This window comes from Fulmarus glacialis, unplaced genomic scaffold (assembly GCF_000690835.1).
Source record: "Fulmarus glacialis isolate BGI_N327 unplaced genomic scaffold, ASM69083v1 scaffold28350, whole genome shotgun sequence".
NCBI lineage: Eukaryota > Metazoa > Chordata > Aves > Procellariiformes > Procellariidae > Fulmarus > Fulmarus glacialis.
In genome coordinates, this window is record NW_009188787.1 from 37,757 (window position 1) to 56,982 (window position 19,226).

Consider the following 19,226-nt stretch of genomic DNA (forward strand, 5'->3'; position numbering starts at 1 on the left):
AACTTTTTGTGGCACTAGAAGTTGATACAAAAAGACACAAGTGAACGTTATGGTGGTTATCTTGTCATCTTTCTTCATTTCCACAAGTGTGGGATGCAAGGGATTTGGGAGACTTTAGGTTTGTTTGCTGCCAGTTCCTACAGAAATAACAAATGCTTTTCATCAGTCATCACAAAGGTGAAACAGATGAAAAAGAAGTCGTGACTGAAGTTTAGAACATCTAGTTTGTACATCTCTTTTTGCCAGTTAATTCCTGCATCCTAAGAACTTGAATAATGATCAAAGATCTTAGGATACCTTCTAATAAAAGGCAGATTTCTGAACCTACTCATTTATTTCTTGTGACTTCATAAAGGGGGCTTGTTGTTCCTGTTGTTTACTGAAGTCTTTGTAAAGCTTTCATCCCTCCCTTCTTCCTTAAGTGCAAATGTCAACTGGGTCAAGATGCAGTAACTCAGTGGGTGATGCTGAGACTGACGATGTGCTCCCTTGACCGGTGCCTAATGCCAACGGGAGTTGACACGGGGTGACGTGAAGTTTTTTTTTTATTCTGCTAAGAAAATTTGACTGGAGAGCAGATGACCCTTAGACTGCCGGTGAGCTTTGTCTAGGCCTAGCTATGTTTGCTTTCAAAGCTGCGGAAGGCTCCCGTTCTTGACAGTCTCCTCATGGACAGGTTGTCCCCTCTGCTCTCTGGCCTCGAGGACTTACTCCTCTGGAAGGGATTTCGCAGGCCTGTTGCGTTTCGCTGTCTGTCAAGTTTGTCGCTGATAGAGTAGCTCTTCCGCGTGTGCTGTGCATACAACATGTTGGACTCCTCTGCAGAGTAGCTGTTGGCCCGCTCTATTTTTGGAAGTGGGATGCTGTTGGCCAGAGTTCTTGTAGCATTGCCGTCTTGAGGAGATAAGGGGATGCCCTTCTTGTCTTTGGCCTCAATATCCTCATGATCAGAGCTCGGGTGGCTTAGTTCAGCTTCTCTCTCTGGGTGGCAGCATCCCAAGTCCTCCATTTTGCCCCCGAGACTTCCAGGGAAACTGGCCCTCTCTGCGATGGCCTGGGGAGCGCTCACACACCTCGTGTCTATGCAGTCCGTAATGCTTGTGTACTCTGCTGTTTTGACTGGGACACCAAGGCTGCTGAAGTAGCTTCGGGATGGAGAGAACATAAAACTGTGAGATTTCACAATTGGCGTTTCCTCCAGAATAAATGGAGTTGTAGCCAGATAACGACTGCTTTTAGATCGCTCTAAAGTGTGATACAAGGGAGGGTCTGAATCCCAGGGGATTTGACAATCTGTGATTTGCGAGTAGTCTGAAGAAAATGCTCTTGTTTCTATTCCAGAGGTTTCCTCGTAATCAAGACTCCTGCCAGAAATTTTTTCTCCAGGTGTAGTGCTAATGTACGCGCTGTTAGCTAAAATAGAAGAGGCTATGTGAGCCTGCAGAGCTGCATCTCCGGTACCGAGAATATTTACGGAGCTGTCGAGAGGCTCTGTGTCAGAATGCATCTCATCCATGGCAGAAACGTAGATGTCTATACAAGACGAAGGCCTTCTGGAGTCTGGGGCAATCGACAAAGTGCTGGCGGGGGCTAAGGGAACTTTTCCTTCCTTTGCTATCGAGTGGGAACTGATAGCCCGATGCAAGCTTGGAGATCTTTCCTGAAAAATGCTTTCAAACTTTTCCAGCCCACACTTCTCCTTCATATTTGTTGCATAGAAAGAGTGGCTTCGCATGCGGGGCGTGATCGTAGGAGACGTTGGGGACATGGACTCCTCTCCCGTGGGATCTATGCTTTCTTGAAGCTTGTAAGTATTTCCTTCCTGACTATTGAAGCTACTCTGCCTCACAATGTAGGCTGCATCAGTACAGTCGGATGAGGTCCTGGATCGTATCTTGGTCGTCTCACCTCTCTCTATGCCAGTCAGTTTTTCTAAAGCGGTCACCATTCGTCCCATCATATCTTCCAGCTGGGCAAGCCTGATGTCAACAGTCTGCAGAGAGGCCTTCATGCAGTGCTCTCGCTCATTTACTTCTTCCAGTCTCATGGCCATGTTCTCTACCCTTAAAAAAGGGAAAAGTTAAACAGGTTAATTTCTATAAAGCAGTGATGTTCAGCTATTGGTCACCAAAACAAACGGGAACAAATAGGTCTTAAAATTCAAAGCCAATCTACACCACCTCATCTGCTTCAAAACCCTGCTAAAAGAGGTTCAGCAAACAAATACCACTTGCTCAGAAAACTGCTCCAGTGGGTTAAACCAGGGGTGTCTGCTGCGATAGGTAGAGGGGGTTTGGGGTGTGCCCTATCCCAGGGAGAAGGGTTATTACAGAAATGTTACTATGATTTGCTGCCTCTCTGCTGCCAAAACTTCTAATTAGGTTGTTATGAATGAATAACACTTTGAGCAGATGCCACATGACGTTGTCCCCAGTTGTGCCACAGGGAGGACCACCGCAGTTAACGGCAGAACTAAAGGAAGTAATGAAAGTGGGCAATATGCCATAGAAGGTGGGTAACATCCCATTTTTTTTCCGGTGTTTGCCCCAGATTTGCACCAGCTAGTGCTATGTGGACCTAAGGAGATACTTTCTTTGTTCTCTGATTAATTTTTAGCACAGATATATAGAAAAAAAATGTATCAGCTATTGTATTGAATGTAAGTAATAACAAGTAAAGTATGCATGAAAACTGCAGGGAGGAGAACACTGATCAAACCAAATACAGCCTACAATAGGTTACAGAAACTAAGACTGCTCCATTAGTGTGATTGTGCTTTGGGTAGTCTGTGTTAATAGTTTAGGGATTGAAATGATGGATTTTAAAGTTATTTATTAGCTACCTATCATAATATATAAATACTAAGTTAGATTAAAGTATTAAGAGATAATAATTGAATGTGTGATCCTAATTTAAACTTCACTATATCTGTTCTACACTGTTGATCTGTCATTTTAAAACGTTTTCGACTTTAAGGTGAATTGGGTACTAATTTATGCTGGTGGCTTTCAACCATTTCAATTATCTGGCTTCTAAACCGTCTCTACTGAAGGATTTATATGGATTCCTCTAATTTTACACAATGAAATTGCCTTTAGCACATATGAAATTTCTTCTCATAATTATTTTCTCTGGTTGTAGTCCCTAGGCTAGACCATGGACGTCCATTATCTGCCAAAGAAGTATTAAAAGCAACACATTTATATAGTTATCTTTGATTTTTAAGGTTACAATTCTGGTTTTCCCCATTCCTGTAGACACTGAAAAATGAACAGAAAGCAACAAATAGCAAATGGCAGGATTTCCGCACTTTTCTCTTCACAAGTCTCTTACTCTCTGCCTGTTAGTGCAATTCATACTCAAATGTTAATAGGTGCCCTGTCAATCATAGCCAGGATTTCTGATGAGGTAAATATCTTCAACTACTGCTAGTTGAATTACCAACAGGATGAGTGATCTGGAACTGGCAATGCCATAAACACTCATACTTGCCCAGAAGGAAACCAGATTTTAGCAATGAATGAGTATTGGGCAGCATTAATGCCTTGTTAATTAATGCACAGAACTTCAGCTGGTGAAACACGGAGGTCTGACTACCTCGTGGTGATGAGCAACAGCAACCCGCCCGCACAAGAGAGGAGAGGGAGGAGTGTGACACCACTCCCTACAACAAGTCTCACATTCCTGTGAAATACGGGCTTTTTCTGTTGAAGATCGTGAGTTTTGAAAGCACAAGCACAGCAAATCAAATGTGAAGCAGTAACTGTATGGCTGTCATCAGACTTCAATAGGTGAATGATCAAGTAATCACTGCTAAAAAATGAACCACTGGTTTCAAAGAATCTCATTCTACTCATCTTATAATCATTTAGGCACCAGTCTACCTGCAGTTCTACCAACTTCTCCAACAAAATAGATTAATGTTATTGCAAGCACAGCATATAATTCCTTAGTGAGAGAGCAGTCTATATGGGAAGCAGTTGAATTTTCCCTCATGTTATTAGTTATCTGAACTGCTATTTTATAAAAACAATTACACTTTTGAAATATTTATCAGCTAATAATTGAGTGTCTCATCACATGTTCAGATTCTGTAACAACTGCTCTAAGATGATGAACAGATATAACATCACAATTTTAGGGCTGTCAGCCACATAGAACAATTTGAGAAACTTCCTAGATTTTACTTGAGAATGCTCAGATTATGACCAACGGAAAACATTCACCCCAGCAACAGTTACCTAAGAACTGGAATGAATTTATAACATTCTGTGAAGCTAACTGGATAGTCTTCGATTTTTTTTTTTTTTTTTTTTTCTTTGAGAGATGTACACAAGTGAAATAATTTTTAATACAAACATAGCTAGTTGAATTATTGCACTTGGTTACATATTTGTGTCTGGAATATGAGTAGAACTGTCCATAGTGAGATAAGTTTGGCATCCTGCATTCATGTAAAGGCTATGCAATGCTAGTGAACGCAACTAATGCATCCCAAGAAGAACCTAGAGTCATACCTTGGTGGAACACATTCATATATTTGTCCTGCCTTCCCTGAACATGATCTATTAGCTGCTGCCAGAGGCACAGGGTGTAAGACTGGTGGTATTGCTGGCCAAGACGAAGAGCGACTTTTAAGTTACATGGCCTGTTGGTTGCTATGGAAGTAATCACAGATGTGACTGCATTGATAGTAGTGGGAAATTTATATAGAAACTCAACAAGATAAGGATAGTGCAGTCTGGGTTCAGAAACTAGGGATAACCAGAGATGTGCATAGATAACTAAGAAGTACGTACATGTATTTAGACTGGATGGGCCCTGACTGCATAATTTTATTCACAAAAAGAAAGCTTGAGTGATGTCCTCCAAACCTAAAGCTATTAGCTGGATTTAGTCACCTTTTTTTATATATGTTGCATATGGCCACTCTCAGATTTTTTAAAAGATATTTATTCTTTTAATTAGTGATATTCTCTTATATTAATTTGATGTTCAGTTCTGCAATCATTCATCACACAGAACAGCACCATGCTCTGGGAGTAATCCTACTAGAAACATGATAAAATCACATCAGCCAAACACTGTGGACATAAGAGGATATGTTCTGGAGAAATACAGTCATAATCTGGTCCTTAAAATGTTTTAATAAGTGAAATTTTCTATTTTCCTGTAGTGTTGGATAATCTTGCACTCAGTGAATAGAGAGCAAGAGCTGTATTTCCTTCAGGAACGGTTTTGAATTAAAACACTATTTCAAAGTAAGAATGCCCAAGTTTTGCTTTGGATTTTTTTTCCATGTGTATTGGAGATAGCATAAACCTTTTGGCAAATTTCACAATATCCATGTATGACGCCTCCATTGCACCTGTGCTTTTCCTTACAGCAAGATTTATCCACCGTATGAGAAGGTGCCAAGCCATCCTAACAGATGGGAATGAGAACAGAAAAAGAGGAGGCTACATGTAAAAGGTGCATCAAGTGTGTTCTGCTGAAGCTCAGAAATTTCTAATAGTGAAACAAACACGGACTATCTGAGGACAATATTCAGTAACCAGAAAAAAAAAAGGTCAGAACTGGGAACCTGGCAAAGATTTTATATTACCTGTGACAAGCCTATTTAATTATGGTTTGGGAGATGATGGCTTTTGCTGGCATTCATTTTGGTTATATTTATTTTTAACCTTTGCACATCAGTTCATCAATAATTTAACTGAAGTAATGATTTAATGGGAGTAAGGCACTCTTTTCAGAAGTACAGATCTTAATTGAATGCTAGAACTAGGTTCACAAGTCCCTTTGTGAACCTATGTCCGTTTTCAAGGCATCATTTATACTTCAAAATCCTTTTTAACTGCCGCAAAGACTGTCGACACTGAAAGTCACTTACAGGCGTCTCCACCGTGCTTGTTATAGGTGACTGCAGAACAGTTTTATTTAAATAAAACATAGACAGCAGTTCCCAAGCCTGTAACAGGCTATTGATACTTTGATTTTGGTAAAGCATTGCTGATGCAAGTGGCCAGACAGTTTTCCCAGGAGCGGTGTTTCTGCAGGCTAAGGTCGTTGGGTTGTCCTGGCTGCGTTCCCATCTGGTGCCTAAGACCACTCAACTCTCTGTGACCACAGAGAGATGCCGCCAGATTCACAGACTTTTCCTGCTGTTACTCTGCATGCGTGGCCAGATCTGGTAGGCTCACTAGCGGCCCTTTTACCAGCTCAAACCTATTTCTGTGCACTTCAGCCTGCCACCTCTGAAATCAAGATAATAATGACGTTTTCATTCACATGGATGCTGTTAGTGTAATTGCACTGCAGTGTTAAGGTGCTGTAGTAATGGACACCATATAGTATCAAAGATGACATAGTAATATCTACTCCAACCAGCTTATCTGCTTTTTAAATATTTTTAGGATGTGACCCTGCTCCCTTTGGAATCAACAAGAGGTTTTGCATTGGGTTTGAAAGACTTGAGACCTGTCCATATGGAAAAAATGCCTATCGAAGAGATTGTTTTAGTGGCTTCATGTCAGATCAAGAAAAATTGTGCAGTCTTTTTTGATCATATTACACATGTCTCTGTGCTGGTCAAACTGTGCCACTGAAAGTTTTACAGTGATTAGAAAGGAAGGGTCTCCAGGAAAAGTTGTGATTCTTCTGCTGCAATGAAACGAATTTGTCCAACTTTGCTTTCCTCACGGGTGCCCAGGACATTCACTAAGATTTGTGTAACCTGATAAATGCAGTTAAGGGAAACACCTTTCAGCTTTGTACTGCTTTGTATTTTTCGGCTTAGTCAATCGCTTCCTCTGATGTGTATCACTAACCTGCTGCTACTTCCATGTACCTGTGTGAGGTCCTAGCTAGTGAGCTACTCCTCCAAGTTACTTAGTACCTAGGGTTAGGGAAGGGCAAACACCAAGTGTCGTTTCATGCTTTTAATTTCTGAATGTGAAAGGATCAGGTAAAGGAGAGATTCTGTGTGGTGACACCAAACCTGGACACGTCTGTGGTGTTCTTTGTTACAAGAGAAGTAAGGCCCCAAAGGATGCCAGGGTGTACTATTCCAAGGTGAGAGTATAAACTGCAGCTTGTTGTAGGTGAGTCAGACAAGACACTGTGGTCCTGACCCAGTACAGCCACTGACCACTTAGCTGAAATCGTTCATTTACACCCAGATCAATGCAGCAAGAAACAGGATCCCTTGTTCTTTTGTTTTCCTGAGCTCCTAACCTGCCTCTGGGACCCACCTAGGCTGAGCCTCAAAGCAAGATTCTGTTCCCATCCCCCGTTTTCCTGCCAGTGCTAGCCCCCTACTCCCTCTTCCAGGTGTACTGGGCTTTGCACCTACGGTGTGCAGCTGTTCTTCCTCCAGGCAGGACCTGGAGCACTCTGATAAATCCAGCTGCAAGTAGGAGCTGCTCAAGTAGAAGCTGCTCACAGACGCGTGGAGGAGAGGGAAGGCAGTAAGTGGTCCAGGTCCAGGTGCAGGTACGTCACACAGGGCTTGTCCCAGCCCTTCCTTCTCCTTGACCCTAACAGCATCCTCAGTTTCCTGCAAATGGAAGGTCGGTCTTCAGGGGGAACTTTACTCACATTTGCAGGGCTTTCTGGTTTAATTTTACACCATGTATAGCTGAGTTAATTGTACAGATGATTAAGCTGATATCTCGTGGCTATCATGTAGGTATTGTGCTTGGTCTAGTACTACAGGCTAATGACTGGACACTGGAAGAGAAACTGTGTAGTCTTGCATCTCCTCTGTTTTCTTTGCTTTGCCTCTTGTTAATTGTACAAAGATGTTTCTATATAGAAACTCTAAAGTGCAATCTGGATTTTAAATATTTGAATGATCCACAGGTTATAAAAAAGAAGTTTGATGGTTTAGATTAAGAACACTTCAAGGGATACTTGCCTGGCCATAACTGCAGGCAAAATGACAGACCTGGGCATCCAGTTTTAAAAATGTGTGTTATTTAAGATACTTAGATGGCCTCGATTCCTCAAACATCTTTAAAATATTCCTCAGATCTGTGAAGTATTTGCACTTGCCTTGTGTGGTAGAGCGTTGCAGTTGGTTTGGCAAGGAGAGAAGAGAGCTATTATGAGATGAGAACTGTGTTCACCTGGGATTTCATTGCTGCAAGTCCTAGTAGTGTGCTTGGGTCCGGGAGTAGCCTCTGTACCCCATGGGGTTGCTACCTGGGTCTCCCTTACAGAGCTGGTAATGGGGCATGCTGGTTTCCACATTACACTATTGGCTAAGGTAAATGGATTTTTAAAGAACTATTTCTCTGTGGGGCTCAGGTGCTTGTCTTCATTTAGGATTCATAATCGTGGACTCTCTTCTGGAATGAGGTGCTTTAAGCCATTCACTTAAAATAGAGATAAGGGCTCTTTTCCTATAAAACAGAGCCAGCACAGAGTGCAAAGGCAGACTGTTATGTATTCATATGTATTTTCAAGGACTTAGAGCACTTGCCTAATTAGGGGAGGTCCCAGCTGGATTACTTCTTATTTACAGAGGCTTCAAACATACCTCTTCTTTCCTTGGCCACCAAAAGGAAAGCTATGCCTGAACAGAGATTTGAATTTGCATCTATGATTTTCAGGTTAGTTCGCTGACCACTGGACTATCAGAATACAAGAAAAAAAGGTACTCAGACAACTGATTGATTTAGCCCACTATCTTACTTTGAAACATATGTAATTCTTTCCCCCTTATATTCTCCAGTCTCTAAAACGTTTTCTGCTCAGGAATTTCATGGGCTCAATAAGATCTCTATGTATTTAGCAGTCCTTACTGGCTTTCTCTTCCATAAGCTTGTCTAGTCTCTGTTTGAACCTGTGTAGTCTTCTAGCTGACATCACCATCTTCTTTTAGACCTCATCAGCTTTTGAGAATTTGCTCTGTTCCACTACTTACTGCATGAAAAAATCACCTATTTTTGTTTATTTTGAACCTGGGCCCCTGCTAGATTAATCTGTCGCTGCCCTATATTTTGTTCCGGGAGAGACAGCAAACAATTGATTTCTACTCACCCTCTCCTTGCACTCACAATTGTATAGATCTCTATCATTTCATTCCTCACTTGTCTCTTCCAGACCAAGTAGAGCTGGATTACTCGGCTATTCTTTACAAGGAAGCCATTCCATGCCTTACCATACTTCCCCTCTAATATCCTTTTCTAAAATATGTGTTTTGGGGTGTTGTTTTCAGTAACGCAGATGATTAAAGGATATTATATCGGCTAATCCTGCTCTGGGATAGATTTATTTCAAAATCAAATTAAAAGCGTGATTCCTTGCCTAGAGAAAACATATTTTAGGTATAGCTGCATCAGGGGCAGTGCTAGAAAATTATGTATAAGGAGAAGAGTGTTATATCTGTGTAATCGATTACAATGACAACTCACCTGACCTCTGTTATTCAAGTTAAAGTGGAGTATTCGGGGAATGGAGTATTCAGTGGTTCATAAGTTTTATGAATATCTGACAGGATATTGCCTTAAAATATTTATTGGTAACAGTGCTATGAATCAAACAACAAACTCTGTCCTCAAAATTTAACTCTTGCTCAGTTGCTGTGTGATAAGAGCATATAAGCACCACAGCAGATGAACAGATTTATGAATTTTTAGGACTGATGAACTTGAGGACTGGCAACTTCCACTAAATTAACGTATTACCTTTGTCCTCTGTGCATTTCATTGCTGTAGGTGAAATGTCTAGTTTCTTTTAAATTAATGGCAAGATGCTTGTTGCTCTCAATGAAACTAGCTTACCTAGCAAGGCCATCCTGAAACAAGGCTTGCTCTTTATTTGAATGGCTAGCAGGTCAGTGCTAAAGCCATAGTTTTCACTGGGGAACTCTCATTTACTCTCCCATTGTGTTCTGACCACCTGTGCCTTAAAGTTCTGCTTTAAGAACTGAAATGCAAGAATAATTTGTGTTTCTCCCTACGTCAGTTGTGTTCTAATACAACTGGTTAAAGATTCACGTTTTCAAAACTTTGACGAACATTTGCTTTAGCAAAAAGAAAAAAAGAGAAAAGAAATTCACCATCTTTTATCACTCTACTTTTTAGTTAAAACTTATTAAAAAATACCTCAAATGTTTCCCTTTCCAAGAAAAAGAAAGGAAGGGTGAGAATGGCAACAGAAACGTATTTCCAGATCAACTTATGAGAGAACAAACAAAAAAAGTGCACCTTTCTGAAGTGACGCGGATTCTTTCATCATTGGAGGAATTGAATCTGTCATCCTTTTCTCTAAAATACTCTTCTATGCACTGCTCTTCAAAATCATGGACTTTTTTCAATTCATCCTCAGTTATGAAAAGTTCTGTGGAAACAATGGAAAAATGTGAATTTGGCAAAGATTAACACGTGAAATTAACTACATTCTTCTTATTGTGGAATTCATGGACTAGACTTTCAAAAGCAGGCTCCAAATTTATCTGGCGTTTTGGTGTGAAAGCAGATAGATGCAGCTAATTACCAAATTAGTAGCTTCAAATATATATGATTCTGGAGACAGAAACACTTAAGCACGCAAACACTGAGCAAACATGAATGTCTTTTGATTGCATGAGGTCTAAACACAGCTGCTGGTCAGGTCCTAGAGAGACAGTGGGAGCCAAAGCCCACCTGTAACCTAATACAGATGTAATCAAATTAGCAGACTGCTAGGAGAGGAGTCTGAGAGTACAGAGGATTTATTTGACATGGCAAGAGCTGATATCTGCAGGCAGCAGCAAGGGCTGTGGCAGACACTGTGATGTGAGTGGGAGGAGAGCGGTCTGGTTGCACTTGCATCTCCAGTGCCACCACATGGCTCCAGCTCCCTCCTCACAGAGAAGTAGGCTGTGGCATGGGCTAATGTTGGGAAAAGATGCACATCCCTTAGCTCCCTGCCTCTGGCATATACATTGGGGAGGATGGAGATCTTCTACTCTGAAGAACTAGATAGAGAAGAGGAGAGAAAGTGTTATCAAAATAATCTGACAGGTTTTCCATCATGCTTATGGGAGTTCATATGAAAGTATCTGGAGAAACTACTCCGCCAGTTTGAGTCACTGTCAACAAGAGAACATGTGTCTACAACACAATTACTTCTCACCATCTCTCAGCTTATCTAGGCAAAAAGTGTTTTTTGGGGAAGTATGTGCTGGTTGCTCAAAAAGTATGAATACTCTCTCTGTATTTTCAGAAATAAAACTGCGATCCGGAAGTGCGATGGGCAGTAAGAAGAATTCCAGCAATAACAGACCTCTAGCAACAGCAAAACAAACCCTTTTGCTCTGAAGGAACAAAGAGGGGAACAACCCCCCAAAATCCCAGAAAAACATAGCCTCATTAACGCTCTGAGGAGAACTAAGGGTTGGGCAATGCAGGTAAAACTAACTGATTCAGGTAAGATTTTTGCAGTTAGAAGTAGTTCTCTGCTGGAAAGGTTATCAAGGTGCTGAACATAGCCTTCATTCATGTCAAATACTAGATATTACCAAGGGCATTGGAAAGTCCCACTCTGCAAGTTGTCTAAGGCTTACTTAATCCATAGTCTCTCTCATCTGGGTCGCTTTCATGCTTCCGCCATCTGCAGCAGAGGTGTTGGAATATCATAGTCATATGGCTGAAGATGATCAGAGGTGGTGGGAGAACAGGTCTTTCATGAAATGTCATGATTAGCTGATATCTTTGAAACTTCCATACTTGGTTGGATATGGATTTGACTTCAAAAAATGTATTGCTAGAAGGCAAGAAGAGGAAAATAACATCAGATTGAAATGGTTTTAGGTACTTTGCTGAAGATGATGTGGCAGCACCTTAACTAGACACATTTCACTAATAGTGGCAAATGTTTTCTTGTCGCAAAAAGAGGATGAACAAAAGAAATGAGTAAGTTTATGCTTCAGCAAAGCACAGTGGCAATCAGCCTTTTCAAAGTATCTTACTACTGTGTACGTCTGCTCTGTACAACCACTGAGTCTTACAACAACCCAATGAGACAGGAAAGTATTTTTATTCTTGTTTTCCATATCAGGAGTGAATGGTGCCATAACTGAACTGTAAAATTTTTGCCTTCTCTACCCTGATTCCCATCGGGTGTCTGTCCTTGGAAATGAGACAATGTGAAGAACTTGGCATTTCCCTCATTCCCTGGAGACAAGCTACTGCCTCTTTCCCTCTCACCCTCACATCTTCTGAAAATGGGTCTCAGCCAAAGTCTCCAGCTTGGCAGCCTTCTTAGGCTGTGAATAATGTCCGTTCTGCCCAAGTCCATACTTCGCAATGTGTCACTCACTTGAAAACAGCAATGAGGAGGTTCACCAAAAGGATGTTTGCAACCAAGAGGTAACAGGCCATGATGGCAGGAACGATCCATGCTCCTGTCTTGCAGGGAGGTAGCTGGATTATTTTGCCATCTTCTCTGGTTTCATTTTGACCACAAGGAGCTGGGAACAAAAATGCAAAAAAGTGAAAAATGGGAATAAAGCTTATTTTTTCAGTGCTTTTTACAGAAATATTTAAATATTTATAAAGGCCTGCCTGCCAAAGAAATATCTTCCAAATAACAGTGGCGTTGATGCTCCCCCAAAGAAGTTTGCACTTGCTATCACAGATTTTACTGTGCAGTTCTTGTTATTGTGTGTTATTTGCCATGAATATCAAGATATTCCCCTCAGAAATTGCAGGAGACATGCCTGGCGCGGGTAAGCTGCCTGGTTGCATACAGCTGAAATATCATGGTACTCTGGTAGTAATTAGTGTCTGTGCCAGGTAAAGGGACATGTAGGCAGCAGAGTTGCCACCTGTTTCTTCTCCGGATGCTTTGAAACCTAAACATCCTCAGTATTAATGTTGTAGAACTGAAGCAAGGGGAGAGAAAACATTGTGAAATAGTTTTCCTTGTTTATTTTTTTACGTGCCTTCATGTGCTGTGGTGGGTGATCTGCATTTGCAAGCATGGCTTCAGTTATGTCTTTCTAGCCTCAGTCCTAGTGGTTCTAAGTACCTCTGCAGTCAGCTCCTCAAGAAAATAATTGAAGAAGCAGCTTACATATGCAAACCATCTTAGTAAATTTTGTGCAGCACTACAGCTAGCTTCCTCTTGTCCCCATCAAAAAGAAACTTAAGTGAGGAATTTTCAAAGTGCTTAGGACTGGCTCGGTGCCTGCTGATATCAATGAGAGTTTCCCACTGACTTCATGGACAACAAAGTTTGCCAATGAGTATGTTTTTTTAAAATTCCACCCTATGTCAACAAATCCATTATTTCCAATATCAACTATTACTTCTTCTCAAAAGTGTCCTTCTGAACTTGGTTTACAGAGCATGGGATTCAGCTGTGGGTGTCTGTACTGGCAATCATATGATACGTGTGATTTGGGTACTTGGTTTTGGGCAGTACATATAGTTGTTAGCTATTACACATAAATATTATAGCCATATGGGACAGAAGAATACATGATACATCAGCTTCAAACAAGAACTCTCCCAAAATATTCAACTCACAGAAAAAGAAATGGCAAAGCCAAATACAAGCAATACTATTTTTACAAGCAGCTCTGGTGTGTCTGGACCCATGGAGTCACTAGTCCTTCCTACTTAAAAAAGTACATTTTATTACGGGCACAGGCTGAGAGTATGCAATTCTTTATTTCTCAGAAAGCATCTCCTTGCAAATCGTTTTAAGTTAGTGCTGATTTCATGCTTCCTGCACTGCTCCAAGCAGTGGTTTCATTTAGACATTCAAAATGCCATCTGAGAGCTGCTGTAAGTGCAGGGGCTATGTGCACTCAGCCTTCACCCAGCAGAAATTGGGACATTCAATACCTCTTGGTATCAGCACTCAATGTGAGACTTACATTTCTGTTTGTGTGGAAACACTAACTTGCTCACATGTTGGTTCAGAGCTATGAAGTCCAACACAACAAAATACCAAAACCCATCATGATTTCACCAGTAACAGAACAATCACTATCAGTTGATGAAACCTGTTCTCCTTTTGTGTGCTGAAGAACAGAAGAAATAATGTCTTTTGTAGCAATGAGAGAAACTGGTGAAAACCATATTTTAAACCTTAGATCAATGAGATCAAACACTTAGCTCAAAGTCTGGTTGCAATTCTATTATTCCATTTTTTTGTATTGAAAAAAACCAATTTAATCTAAAAAAAAAATCAGCTTTGACAACTACCAAGACAAAATTATTTCTCCAGCTTTATTTGCCTACAGCAGAGTATTTAGAATACCATTAATGCATCCCCGTTGGTTTATGCCACACAGTGATGGCCAAATTAGACTTCCTACAAAGATAAGTTCCCATAGTCTTTTCTATATGTGCATAGATGTTCGGCTTGTCATGAAGGTTTGCAAAAGTTTTTCTCTTTTGCACATTCTGTCACGGGAACAGATTTTAAATAACAAGGGAATACTAATCTCATGCCTTACTTTATGGACAACTAAGCCACCACTTAATCTTCACATCTTCAGCTGCATGAGAAAATGTATGTTGTGTGTCCAAAATGCAGAAGCCTGTGTTCCACTGCATATCACTGAACACCTTCTTCCATCTTTAAACTATAACATTAATTTTAAAGGATTTTTTTTCCACTACTAAATAAACTGACTGTTTAAAATAATTACTCTCAGGAAACTAGAAACAGAAATTTCTCTCTCTGTGAAAACGGACAGAGGATTCTGGCAGGAGGCTAAAAGTAGCAATGATATTCTTTTTAGATAAAGAAGATACTTGTTTACATTTAAGAAATTAGAATTCTGTTTGTAGGATTCAAGAAGACTTTGTTATGGTAAGCCAGGACAGTTTGTCTCCCCCATCTGAGAATGTAGAGACCCAAGCACGTTTTATCTCCTTGTCACAGCGTGCTGGGGTAGTTTGCTTTCCCCCCGTCTGCACATACCCCTCCACGGGCGCCAACATGACAGCCAGCTGCGGATCTGAGAATTCGGACAACAGCACCTGCATTACATCAGCAAGTTCGCTAATGAGCAAAACAGGACATTGCATATGCACAATATGATAATCAGCGCAAGCGCAAGTTTTATTATCCACCCCTGCGGTGCTTTCCCTTGAGCTTCACTCCCGAGCAGGGCTCCACTGTGTCGGGTCCCCATTTGATTAGCGTTGGTGTCCCAGGGCTCCCACCATGGCAATGCTGCACTTTCCATAAAGCCAAAGCTTTCACCTGCTGAGTGCTGTGCCTCATCCCCGAGGGATCCGCACCCGCCTTTCATCTGTAACATGGTTTGACTATTTTAATTATGTTTAGAGAAATGCAGTAATTTTTGTAGTACGTGCAGAAACATATTGTGATAACAAACATTTTCAAAGCACAATTTTAACATGTATGAAAACACACTCATCTTTTTACATTACAGCATTGCTTTAACAAAAAATACATAAAAGTACTTAATCCTAGTGAAAAGTTTTGCTGAAGCAAATTTTGTTAGTATAACTATATGCCTATTTCAGTTAACTGAAAAACCCATACTGAAAACTGATACCTACAGGCCATTGGATAAAGGTCGACCATTAAGTCCTGAACTCAGGCTTTAAAAAGTAATAAATGGCTGGAGTTCTAATTTCACTTACACGCATTAACTTCACTCAGCTTTCAAATATTGCATCCTGACATCTGTGGATGTATGTATTTTTTGCATCTCTTGTTTCCTTTTTCACAATCTCCTCCTATGCTTGTTTTTCCTTCTTGGCTCCCATTTACGGTTTCCTGCATGGGCCTTTCCTGCTACATACCTAACCCTTCCTCTTTCCTGGCCAGCAGCTAATTGCAAAGCAAACAGCAGTAACCCACGCCTCTGTGTGTTTCAGGCCTAAAGTGGCAGCAGAGCTCGGGAAGAATTTGTTTCACTGCTGTAATTACTATCATGGCACGGGCACTGCTCATTTTTACTGGGTGTTGGGTGGAGGGCTTGGGAAACAACGCTTGCAAATTTCTGCGTCATGACTCTTCCCCGAGCTGTACCCTTCCAAAATAGTTGTGGGAAATAACAGAGGGAGGAAAGTGCATAACTGAAAGCTTCGTTACCAAATAGCTTTTTGCTTTTGATGAAAACGTCTCATATAAAAATGGATACCGCTTTTACAATGCAAGTTGATCTGTTTGAAATCACAAGAAACTGTGAAATGGGTTCATATGATCACAATTCTAAAGGAAACCAATAAGTGCACCAATAACTAACCAATCTATCTTTTTTTTTTTATTCAAGTCTGGATGTTTTAAATGCACTTTCATCTCCCTGTTTATGAGTATATAGGCACCTTCCAATTTTGATCTGCACTGAGCCCAAAGGTTGTGAAAGAATTTTAGAATTTTTTAATGAAATGCCTAAGCAACCTTACCAGCTTGCCAGCTTGGGAAATATTGAAAAAAGGCTAAGAAAGCTGCCTAGAGCTGTCTCAGTGTTCTTCATGGACAGAGAAAATACTGAACTCTGGGAACTCTGAATCTCACACCATTGCTCTGTTCATCAGCAAAAACATCCAGGGAATTGAACAGTGTCTCGTTACTTCAAAAAACTTGCTTTAACTACAGCATTGTGACAATTACATGTTGCTTCTTGCCCTCAGCCGCATTAAAAATGACTTTGAAGCGTCTCTCCAATCTGCTGGTATTTGAATCATAATTTATAGTAAATCCCTGTATTTTTCTTACAGGACTCTTACAGGAGTGCTTTCTCCCTCCTCCTCCCCCAGCCACTAAAAATAACCAACCAAATGGAACCCAAAATATAACCTCAGAGGAGTGCTAGGAAGGGGAATACTTCTGCAACTCAGGCCAGAGAGACTTTCAAAACAGTGTGTAGGCTTTGCACAAATTTTATCCTCTGCCTTTGTCTAACAATGCTAAAAATATTGCCTGTGCTGCAGAGCTGCGATACAGATGCAAAAAAAAAAAGGGGGGGGGGGGAAAAAAAAAAAGGGGGGGGGGGGGCAAAAAAAGCGCACAGGTATGATGGTATGATTTATTGTGTTTTGTGCAAAGCTGGTCTGTTTGTTCTAATTCCAGAATGATCCACGCAAATGACAGCCATTACAGGAAGCTCCTACGGAGACATGAAAAGCATGAAACCCCTAAGATCATATAGAATTTAGTATAAAATTTTCACTTATACTAAGAAACCTTCAAGAACTTTAAAAATAAATAAATCTAATAGACTAAGAAATTTAAAGGATTTTAAAAAAGTCTTTTGTAGTAATTATACTTTCCTCTTAAGTTCATTGGATATTCATTGGAATTAAGTTCATTAAAACCTGTATATAATCGTCTCTCATCTTCTGAAACAACTGCATTCTGGTTACTTGGCATTCCTCCAATACAAGTGCAAGAGAAGGAGGGCCTATCTTTTTCCCTTAAACTATGTAGGTTTTTGCAATAAGGGAGTAGGCACAGGGAACAAACAAAACTCAGATTGATCTTCAGATTCCAGATGGCACTTGAAATACCGTCAACTGGAAAGAAAATCCAGATGCAAATCTGACATGTGAGACATCAGGCAAATTTGAAAAACAGCCCAAACCAAAAAACCAGAACCCATATTGGCTAACAGCACTCTCAGTTGCTTTACCTTCTGAATATAGGAAAATGTGAAGTCTGCTGCTGATTTCTACAGGTGACTGCCATTTCTCAAGTTGCCATTTATGCCATCTATCTACATTTTTTACCAGGGAAACTCACTCCCTGAATAATACTTTTATCTTCAGTATTTCTTATATACTTCTGTATCTACAGTATTCTGGAGGGGCAGATAGCTTGGGAAGGTGAAAACAAAGTTCTTTGCATGTGACAACTGTGTTGTGATTTTTTGTCTAAAAGTGTCAGCAATAGTGCCAAAGTAAGTGAGGTGAACTGAGGGAGAGATTTTACAGTGTTTGTGGATTTCCTTCCGGACAGGCATTCACTAAAGCAGCTAAGTGGCTGGCTGCTGCCCCATGGATCCCATCGGGCAGCACAAGGCTCAGCTGGATTAGGAAAGGCAGCCTAAAAGTGAGACAGTTGCATGTACCATCGCTGGTTCCCTGACCCAGATCCCCTTTCTCCCCCAGCTAACACATCTGTGATGAACTGTCAGTCTGAGAGGAACTACTTTGAGACTGGTTTTGCTCTTCTTGTTGAATTGACCTGAAAATTTGAACACCGTTCTAAAAGATTTACTCTGCTTTTTTTTTCCCCTTTACAATTGGTTGATAGTCAGGAATTTGTAGGAATGTAGTATTTATGTATATCACTGATAATAAATGACACCACTGAAGTGAGGATATAATTCTGTCCCCACTTTGAGTTGAAGATGAGATCACATGCCAGCAGGACACTAATGCACACTCCAGTTAACATATGTGTTTAAAAATTAAATGAATACAGAAATTATGGGTAAAAAATGTAAATGTATATAACATGCATTATTTTAGAGCGAGGCATTTAGCTAATGTTTTAACAGTGCAGTGTGTTGAGATGAAAATCAGAGTAGACTCAGTGGATGGACAGGCTGCCAGCTGATGAGATGGATCCAGACATAGGATAATCTCCAGGAGTGTGGCTCAAATGTATAAGCACTTCCAAGATCAGCACTTTTGGTGAATCCCAAACTTGCAAATAATGTTGCAATATTAAACACCAAAATATAAAGAAAACCACAAAGAAACCCTTTTGGTTTGTTAAAATAGCAGCAACAAAAAAATCTGCTCCAAGCTATAAAGTTCAATTGCAGTTTAGATGTAGCATAACAATTTTAGAACATGTTTATCTTACTTGAGAAGGTACAAACACTGTAGTACTCTTAACAAGAATACAGTGGCTGATTTAGCTTAAAAGAACTTGGAAAATATATATAACAACAAATTTCCAAAGAGTGAAAAAATGTAAGTATACTAGTAAAATCTTTTGGGTGCCAGTCAGGTCATTTCGACTGTGTAACAACATCACCAACCATTTGCTCATGCTCCCAGTGTATTCCAAAGGTAACATTTTTGAGACAACCAAGCCTCAGACAGACAGGACATATTGCACATATTTTGTGCTGAAAGAGTGGCAGATTCTAATTCTTTGCATCATCTGTCTCTCAGGAAGGAGGAACTAGGTGCTGCTTTTCATTTTGGCATCACCACTTTTGCTGCAACTCCTAGTTTCCTTGACACAGACAGAACAACAACATGTCTACACTTATAGCTGGAGTTGAAACCAGC

At 40.5% G+C, this 19,226-nt stretch overlaps 1 protein-coding gene across 1 annotated transcript in view; it reads right to left on the minus strand.

Moving 5' to 3' along the window:
- Positions 1-613: 613 nt before the first annotated feature.
- The window catches only part of LOC104078282 (transient receptor potential cation channel subfamily M member 3-like), a gene marked incomplete at its 5' end in the record, with an annotated part of 32,827 nt that continues 14,214 nt past the window's right edge, over positions 614-19,226 (minus strand). Inside the window, 4 exons of the mRNA XM_009579851.1 lie at positions 614-2,063; positions 10,212-10,344; positions 11,552-11,751; positions 12,307-12,457. Of these exons, the coding sequence (XP_009578146.1) occupies positions 614-2,063; positions 10,212-10,344; positions 11,552-11,751; positions 12,307-12,457 (1,934 nt within the window). The remainder of the gene's footprint in view (positions 2,064-10,211; positions 10,345-11,551; positions 11,752-12,306; positions 12,458-19,226) is intronic.